This window comes from Pelodiscus sinensis, chromosome 4, assembly GCF_052426305.1.
Source record: "Pelodiscus sinensis isolate ZL-2025 chromosome 4, ASM5242630v1, whole genome shotgun sequence".
Lineage (NCBI taxonomy): Eukaryota > Metazoa > Chordata > Testudines > Trionychidae > Pelodiscus > Pelodiscus sinensis.
The window spans coordinates 104,370,372-104,380,505 of record NC_143055.1 but is presented as its reverse complement, the minus strand read 5'-3'; the positions used below and the strand labels follow the sequence as shown (position 1 = coordinate 104,380,505).

The 10,134-nt window shown below is 35.4% G+C and overlaps 1 protein-coding gene across 42 annotated transcripts in view; it reads right to left on the bottom strand.

Moving 5' to 3' along the window:
• Positions 1–3,879: 3,879 nt before the first annotated feature.
• CAMK2D (calcium/calmodulin dependent protein kinase II delta) overlaps positions 3,880–10,134 on the bottom strand; it is a 262,249-nt gene continuing 255,994 nt past the window's right edge. For 27 of the 42 annotated variants that reach the window (XM_025182683.3, XM_025182685.3, XM_089778036.1 and 24 more), the window contains 2 exons: positions 8,961–9,189; positions 3,880–5,889 (listed from right to left, as the gene is read on the bottom strand). In XM_025182683.3, coding sequence (XP_025038468.1) covers positions 5,886–5,889; positions 8,961–9,189 — 233 coding nt within the window. In that variant the 3' untranslated portion in view covers positions 3,880–5,885. Of the gene's footprint in view, positions 5,890–8,956; positions 9,190–10,134 lie in introns of those variants that run through there. The other 15 variants (XM_089778016.1, XM_089778037.1, XM_075929800.2 and 12 more) reach the window with 1 other exon arrangement.

The following is a 10,134-nucleotide window of genomic DNA, read 5'->3' as shown; positions in this document are numbered from 1 at the left end:
TGAAATTAGTCTTTATATAAAAGATTGTTTGTTTCCATTATGTTTGTGGATAGTATAGTGAAATTATGAGTTCCTGTTTAGAAAAAAATAGATATTCTAATCCATGAAACACCCTGTGTTGCTTGTTCATAGCAGAAAGATTCATAAAATGCACTGCACTTTTTCCATTGTGGAACACATTAGATCTGCTTGGGTAATCCCAAATAGAAAACATAAAAACACAAAAATCCACCAGATGGCAGCATACTAAAATATTTATTGCATTGTACCTTAAAGAGATGCTCAAAGTGATGTTAAAAACATTTCTCAATGAATATTGAATCTTTCTCTTTCTTTCTGATTTATTTTATATACTGTACTATATTATATCTAGTCCAGTGTGAAATGCACAATATATCCATTGGTTTCAAAGGAGCTGCTTGCGAATTTGTAGCTAAAATTGTAATCTAATACATTACCTGGATTGATTTCAGTGTAATTAACAATACTTATAACATAGTAGGGTATCGGTGGGGTTAATTTCATACAGCTAATCACTCTACATATTATCTAAATGATGAAGAAAATTGCATCTCCCAATACCATTTACATTTTGGGGGTTACATTTTCAGAAGTGCTGAAGTAATTTAGGAGCCCAAATGTAGACCCGAGCAAGGAATGGTAATATTTTAAAATGTTCTTTTGTTTCAATTGGAACAACCCCCCAAAATACTTAAGTAAAACAGAATTACCCTTCATTGTTCAGTTCTACCAGGATTCCTAGTTTTAGGGCAGTCCACCTGAGCCATGGATCACAGGAGCCCTAATTATGTGACGACCCATTATGTAATCTCTCTTAAAGGAAACAGAGAAGTCATGAGCCAGGGATATAACACTCTCAAGGTTTCCATACTCTTGGCTCCCCAGCAGCCCACCAGGTAAGACTGCCAAGAGCCTGGACATGAGAATTGGCAGGAAATCATTTTTTTTCCATCAAAATCAAACTGTCTTTGTGAAAGATATATGTTTTGATGAACTGGCAAATTTTGACAAAAAACAAACGCATTTTTTTAAAGTTTTCCAACAGTGATTCTCCTGGTTTTCTAAGTTTTTTAGGCACTTAAGAGTCTAAGTTTCATTGTCCCTGCACCTTACTGTTTCTCTTCATTACATTGTTAGCTCTGGGTATAATTTGAGTTTTGTGACTAACCCAACACCCATTCACACATAAAAACCTGTAACTTATGTTGTATGGTACTTTTAACTTGAGCTAGTTGTCCTGTTGCAGGGAAGGAGAGTTAACATTTGAGTGCTCCTGATGCTCAAGCTTGCAGTGGCATTACAATGCCATAGCCATCGCCTACTAATCCAATTACTCTTTTGCAGTCTGAGTGCTGTTTCACAGTGTGGCTACTTTCACTCAAGTTATGCTGTCGCAAATATAATTTAAATCAGGTAACTGTTGTAGGGAAGACAAACCCTTAAATCCTATTTGCCAACTTGCCTTTGAAAATTAGTTTGGGCTTCTAAATCACCTCCTGACTTTTGAAAATGTATCTTCATATTTAAGTTTATTGAATGGACTGAGTTAGTCCCACATATTTCCAATATTTCACAAGTGATTCAAAGTTCTATGAACTTACCTTGAAGAGTATTGTGCATTGAAGTTGCTGGATAGTGCATACCCTGAACATTTTTGTCAAAATTAAAAACATTGACCATTTCAGGAAGATAATCTTGAAATCCCAATATTTCACCCTAAACATATCACATCTCAAACATTTTTTCCTTAAACTCATTTATCATTTGTGACATTGTTTGTTGCTGATGTACTCACATACAAGCTTGTGCTCTTATTCTATTATCAGACTGAAGGCAAAGACTGTCTTCCAGTGTCCAGGATAATTGACCCCTGATCTTCAACTGGGGTGTTTCAGCACTACCAGAATACAAATAGTTCATAAACTTCTCTTCCACTTTCTTATTTCCATTTTAATGTATTTTTACACTAACTTGATGTGTTAGGTTACAAGCAAAGGCTATGTTAAAGACTATGGTTAAAACTGAATCTAGCTAATGTTAAAAATAAATTTTATGTTAAAATTACAAGTAGATAGTGCTAAGGTTATGTTTAGGATTATGGCTGTACTTAGGGTTATGTGAAGTAGACAATAAAATAATGTTTTACATAAACATGCCATTTTTACAAATGCCAGTTTTCCCCCTAGAATAGTCTGTTCTTTTTATAGTGACATAATAGTTACTCAGAAGGCTTTTAAAAACATCAAGAATTGTCCTTGTCAACACCCCAATTGCCTCAACACTGTGTATCCAACTCCCAGGAAAAAAACTGCAATATTAAGTTACATAAATTATTGTTAAAGACAAAGTACATCAAGATGATATTGTCAGGCTGGGGAGTCCACTGGTTTATGTTTTTTCAGCTATATGGAATTGGAATTTAACTCTTTTCTAGAATGGTATTTGATGAGAAAAATGAGTAAATGCATTACACAACTAGTGAAGACATATATCGGGGGGGGGAGGGGGGGATAGCTGAGTTGTTTGAGCATTGGCCTGCTAAACCTAGCGTTGTGAGTTCAATCCTTGCAGAGGCCATTTAGGGATTTGGGGCAACAATTTGTCAGGGATGGTACTTGGTCCTGCTGTGAAGGCAGGGGCTGGACTCAATGACCCTTCAAGGTCCCTTCCAGTTCTAGGAGATAGGCAGTCTCCATTCCTTTATTTATTTATCAGATGTAGAACTATCTGATAAAGTTCATGAACTTGCTTTGGGACTTGCTGTAGCACTCTAAATGTTTGGATTTCAGATAGCTACTGTTTTCTTTTTTTTCCCTTTTAAAATGTGATATTTGCCCAAGACGCTGGATAAAATCCCAGATCACTGGCAACTTAACATAGGGAATAATGGGCCTGATTCACCACGATACCACCTTTGGAATAAAACTAGACCACCACAGTGGTGCATAAGGCTCTGTATTTCACAAGTTATTAATCATAGAAGTTCCCCTCATTTTCTGACATGAAGCACTCTTTCTAGTCCTGACTCATTGTGAGATGCCACATCTTAAAAACAATACTGTATGTGCAAACTTTTACAGTAATATTTAGGTTTTCAAATTTGAATTGCCTTCCAATGGGAGCAAAAGGGGCAAAAACCATAACTGGTTTCAAGACTGAGCTCGAGAAAGGGGATGGCGTAATAATATTGTCTACAATAGATTGTGACTGCTGATGATTAGCAGTCCTATTATACCACCCCCCTTCTCAAGCTCAGTCATATTTGCAGTTGGGAAGGAATTTTCCCTGGGTCAGATTGGCAGAGAATCTGGACGTTTTTCACCCTCCTCTGAAGCATGCCATATGAATCCTTGCAGGTTTACACTAGTGTCAATAGAGTCCCTGTAACTTGAAGTCTAAGCATTATGCAGGATATCAGACTAGACCATGATGATCCCCTCTGACATCAACATTTATGAGTATCTTTTCTCTCCTGTCAAGGCTTGCAGCGTTAGACTCAGGAGTTTTTACAAGCTGTAGGACCTGAAAAATAGTTCTAACAAACTTTAAAATTCTGTAAAATATTTCTAAATATACAATATCTGTATCTACAAAATCCATCATCATGATGTACAATAAATGGAATACTGCCAGGGCCATAGGAGAGACAATTTTCAAAACCAAACTAACAAGATAGATCGGGAAAGTCATTGCTCACAAACTAAAGGAAAACTCTGTTATTGGCCTATCAAAATACTTCAGCTGTTCCTTTTCAACTAATAGTTTGGAAGAACAGAAATAAACATTTTATTGCATTGTGCTTTTTCACCACACTTTGTACAACACAATTTACTGTGAAATAAAACCACACACACAGTATCAGCAGAAATCACAAATTTATTCATTCTTAAATATATCTGTCAGTCATTTACCATTATGGCAAGAAATATGTACACCATGTCCCATGGGTAAACTGCAGTGTTCCAAAATGATAGAAGTTAAGCATGTAATTTGACTGTGGTGGAGAGAACGAGTCACAATTTCCTCACATATTGGTGTGGAAGACAAACTTGATCTACAGTAATACGTCAACACCACATGCTATGTTAAAGTGTAAAAAACCCCACCCTACACCTAATTTTGTTAAATTTAAATACATTTATACTACTTATAGCTGCTTCACAAAAAAAGTAAAGAAATAAACGAGAAAAAAATTAGGCCATTACTTTTTTGTTTTTCACAGATCCCATTGGCAGGTTAATATGGCTCAACACATTTACTGTAAATGCTTATTTTAAATATACATTGTTTTAAATCATGTAATAATTATCAGAGAAGCTTAAATCCATCTACTGTACATCCACTAGTAACAACATCAAAGTGTAAGGGAACGTTTTTGATTTATAATCAACACAAAGTAAAATTATACAAATTAGGAAGTCTTCCCATTTTAAAAATTTCAGGCTGTTGAGAGCTGTAAATTGTAATTGCTAAAAAGAACACTGATATATCATGCACTATAGAGTACTGCAGAAAACAATTAGCCCCACTGATAATAAAACAATTAACAAAACAAGAAAAACCAGTCAACCCCTGTATTTTTCTATTAAAAATGGGTGGGGGGGAGGGAAGGAAGGGGATGAAATCTAAATGCTCGCAGGAATATACATTCAGAGCTATAAAATAGAAGCAAAAAACGTTCAGGTCACTAAGTACATGTTTTAAATTGACATCAAGAACGTTCCCTGCTTATTCTACAGGGATATGCAGCGACAGAAAAAAACAAAACAGTAAGATATTCTGCAATAGTTGTTGTCCCTAATATTATGCACTTGCAAGGATTTTAATAAGCCAAGAGCAAATGGGGGAAAATACCATTATAAAGTGTTACAGTATTAGAAAATTGGAATATTTATGATAGTTTGTCAGAGTAGAAGCCGCTACAACAGAAAGTAAAGAAGCTCTTTATACTAAGCTTGTAAGGCTTAATATTTCTAGGTGAAACTAACCACATATCTGGACCAGAGCATAAAATAAAATAATCTAAAGCCTCCTTAATAAATGTACTGTACATCCTAAAAGTGATACAAATCTATTTTGTTTTACTCTTTCACTTTAATCATCAAAAACTATCTCCTTAGTCTTCATTCCGAATAAATTTTAATTTTGCTCTTTTCTCTTCCCAATATAAATTTTCAGTTAGCATAAAAAAGTAAAGGTAAAGATTAAAAAAAAAAAGAAAAAATATTACTGATTAGTCAGAACAATAAAAGCTAATTCTAAAGTATTCAAGTTAGTAAATGATGCAATTATTCCAGTTTAATAACTAAAATGGCTTCAGGTGGTACCACCTCAACATAATTTGCTACCACATTCATTGATTTTATCCATTTTTCTGTTCCAACAAAAATTATTCTGCAGTAGCAAAGCTGTTAGTAGAAATCGATGAGCTTCCCAACATGGACAAAAGCAAAACCGAGTGGTTTTGAAAACAAATAAGCCATAAACCACTTGTTTAAAAAATGGAAACAAAACGAGACTTTTTTTTTTTACGACCATGGTAATTTTAAAGTTATTTGTTAAAACTTAGCATTAACAGAGAAAATTACATACGATTGCACATCTACTACTGTATTCTTATTTTTGGCTTTTATTCTTTTTGCTTTGCCATTTTCAATTTGCATGGAACATCTTCTTAATTGAAGTGTAAACAAAATATACAGATGGAATATACAACAAAATGATGCATCACAAATGCATTACATGTAGAACCGTCATGGCTTCATGCACTCAGAAACATGCATGAAGAGAAGAACAGGATGGCCCACATGGTAACCAATCAGGTGCTTTGAGTACGGAGAATGCAAGAGTGGCATTGTTGAATTTTAGCTAGGAGGAGGAAAAACCACAATATTACTGTTATTGACTTAGTGATATTTCCACTTTATGCAACATACTACAAGTGTTGGAATAATACTATGACGTCTTCCCCAATCTACAACCTTTCAGGATACTGCACTGAGAAGCACAGAAATAAGTAAGCACTTATATTGCTCTTTCCCTCTTCAAATCACTTTATAAACACCAATTAACCTTCACCACATGTCAGGAGACCAGTTAATAGTATCTTTACATTAAGAGAAAAGGATACTCAGGCAGAAAACATTACAGACTTGCCTGAGTTCAAATCTGAGCAGTCAGTAAGACCAAAGGGCATCTAAGTTGTATTTTATACCATTTCCTGGCACGCAAACTTATACTGACTGACAGCTTCACATGCAACTTACCAATATATCATTTAGATCTATACCATACACATCACTTTTGAATTTGGTCCAGTAAGTTGTGCATCTCAAAGAATCTAAGCTGATATAATCATTTGCATGCAGAGGTGCCAGACGATTAGGGTAAGAGGGAAAGAAACTAACAGGAATGTGTAAGAATATTAATGAGGGCTACTCAATATATTTATTATTTGTACTACAATAGTGCCAAAGAACCCTAGTCATGCACCACAGTCCCATTGTGTTAGGTGCTATACAATCAAAAAACAAAATCCTTAATTAAGCATTCTTCTGGCTCATCAGAATGTAACTTATAATAATGCAGATTCCCTAATAACCTGATCAGTGGGTACACGGGAATCTAATTACATTATGTCTGAATTTGGCCTTGAGAATCAGTTTCAGACCCAGTAGTCTCATGACTACTAATTCCATGCTGAAACCAGGAGACTATTCTTGGTGTGGGTGTGCATGTGCACATATATTCAGGAGTTCTGCAAAAGTAAGCTGAAAGAACAATTTTTTAAGAATACTGGCCACAAAGAAAGTTATCAACTGTATCATGTAAGTAGATACAAGCCATGGAACAGATGGTAACCAAATCTTTTCAGTAATTTTTCGACTCAGTTAAATAATAATCTATGTTTGTGGGCATTTTATGAGTTAAATAAATTCCTTTCAGTTTTGGCTTCATATTTAAGTGCAGTCATCACTAGTCTTGACAAATCAGCTACGGTGCTTGTGTAAGCTAATATGACTCGATCTAGGCAGAAGACAATACAATAAAATTACAAAAGTAATTATAGCTATTTGAAATATTTTTCTTCAGCCAATGCAAAAGCTACTATGCATTACAAAAGTTTGTTACTGAATGGAGCATATAACATTAATAAATATTCTTATGATAGATCTGTATCTGTTGGAGTGCAATTATTCTAAATATAAGACAGACATTAAAAACATGATTATTGAATTCCACTTTTGTGAGGCTTCAGAACAAAGATATTTTTCCATTGCTATAGCCTCTGAGAACTAATGGTGAATTCTAAGACCTTATGAAAGATAATCATGAAAGTTTGCAGAAAATCATCCTGTGTGTTACTCATGTTGTGTAAGTTAAAAATGGTGAGCCTCATTAAAATATTGTACCCCAAATTTATCATTTTCTTCCCAAACTGCAGAATCTACTGGTTACAGGAATTATTAGGCAAAAGTCTCTATCATGTTTTACAGGTAGTCAAACTAGATGGTCATTAGGCTTCCTTTTGGCGTAAATGTCAATGAATGTGAGTATGTACAAAACTACTTGGCTTTCCCTCGGTATTTAACAAAACATATGCAAGCTGAAAAATTAAAATGGAAAGGATTAATATTTTTTATAATTTAGTGCCTATCATCCTGGTATGAACCTTTATTTTTCAATGAGTATCAGAATGAAATATTCATACACAGGTTTTTTTTTCTGGACTTTGTCATTTATGCTTTTGGCCCCTACCACGAAAAGAGGCAGACCAGTTCCACATATTCCTCTTACATAAAACCTGTGTCTCTCAACTACCAACATTTCTCATTTTCTGTTAATACTAAACATACTTTGTTGAGCACTGGCAGTGTGCTTGGAGCAGTGCAAAACAGAGGAAGATAAGGCCCCTGCCAATGTATTTATATTTTAAAAATAAACACTATTGTACAAACATATCGATTGACAGATAAGGCCAGGAGATGGGCCACTCTAAAAAAGCATTCATTAAGCTTTTAAAGTTTAACAGCACTTTGTTCTATTATTATATTCCACTACTTGATAGCCTGACACTGCCAGGCTATGAGGAAGAAGTATGTTGTAAGGAGAGAAGGTAATGGATGGGGACCAAAGGAAGATGGCAATGCTATGTATAAAGACTAGCACAAAGGCATACAAGAGAAACATACAGAGAAGTTATGTGGAAAAGGAAAATTAGAGTTAAAAAATAAAGAAATTAGAGTAGAGCTGTCGCCATGAATGGACTCAGTCTGAGCCTCGAGAGTGAGGACAAGAGATCTGAACATGACACCAAAACAGAATGACAGCTGAGAGAATCAAAGTTGTGAAGGGAGCAGATAAAATTGATTATTACCACAGCAATATTTTGGCTAGATTGGGTCAATGAGAAAAACAGGGAAGGCAAGGGAGGAAGAGAGTGTTGTAATCAAGGCAGAAGATCACCAACAGAAATAAGCACAAGTACTTTTTAGCTGTGAGGGTGAAAAAGAAGGACTTTCAAGATGTGATAGAGGAAGAGTCAAAGGATTAACTGATACCCTGAAAGTAGAAAGAGGAGTCTAAATTAATACTGAGGCCTAAAATTAAAACACTTTCTATGTGTAAGTACTTGTATGTGCCCTTAGTATGGGTATGTACAACACTCAGCACAGTGAAGCCCTAAGTTTAAATGTGAATGATTGTAAGCAAACAACAAATTACAAATATTTGCACTAATACTGTATGCAGCATACTGAATTATTAAACTGACTTTTCAGAACTGACAGTGCAGAAGCTATGTTGCAATGGTATTTTCAAAAGAATGAAAGTTTTATAAAGTTTAAGGCCAGGAGGGACCTTTAGATCATCTGGTTTGACTTTTTACATAACAGACCATCCTAACCCCTTATTTAATACTGTTTGTACAGATTTCTTACTTGATCGGAACTGTTGGTGACCCTGAACGGTGAAAATGGACATTCTGCCATTTGCCATCACGGCGGTGCCAGACCCGGGTCTCCTCAGATTGCATAGTCTTTGGCATTCCACTTCCATCCATATACTGCGTCAGCCGTATGTAGGCAATGCAGGCAGCATCATCACCCACAAGATGGACGTGGGGATTGAGGATAATGGTATGGATTGGCTTATTACTCTTGGACAAAGCTATGGGAGGAAACACACACAAAGTCATTTTCTCCAAGTAAACCAACAGAGGTAGTTATGTCCCTCAGTACACAGAATAGTGTGTAAAATATCAAGATTAGCAGATGCTAAATTCTAAACACTATTTTACTGATAAGCAAGCAAAACTAGCAAAAAAAGAGTCCCACAAGTGGGAAGGGAGTAGCATGAAAGAGATGAAGCATGTTCTCCTCTCTCCTACCAGAAAAGCATTCTGAAGTTACATTGGTTTATATACTTACGTCCCAAATAAATTACACTAATTGTCTGCTTTTAAACCCTGACCAATCTTGAGATCTCTTGCATAATAAAGACATAAAAGAAGGAAGTGTAATTATGATGTTCACTTGCCTTTGTTCACTTTGTTGTTTACTTTTAGAAGTGAGGTTATTAGTTAGCACCTTAGCTCTGCTCATAGTAATATATTTGCATTATTCCTATTCCTGATCCTTCTGGCTATACATTTCTTTTTTTTCTTCATTTTTAGTTGACATTTCTTATTTCCAATGTGATTTCTGTTGAAATGATCTCAAAGTCTTTGGCCAGATTTCAACATGATTATTATCCAAAGTAATCTTCACGTGTTTCATCTTATTTGGTGGTTCTAGCTCAGTAGTGCAATCTGCTACCAAATGCCTTAATTGTGTGATTATATTATATAAAGTACTTTAGAAACTGTAATAAAACGACATGTAAAAACAGAATCAATTGCTGTGATTTGGGATCTCTAGGTGTTATATTGTGAACTCCGTGTTATGTTTCAGGGGCTCTACTTTGCTCTTTAACAGCCTTTGTGGATTAAAGCATCTACTGGTAAGGCCATTGTCTTTGAAGGAAGCTGATGTGCAGTTCATATAATGGGTGGATCACGGCATTTTCTGAGCCAGGCAACAAGAGGGGCAGAAGCTGTTATTAAAAGGTAGATGC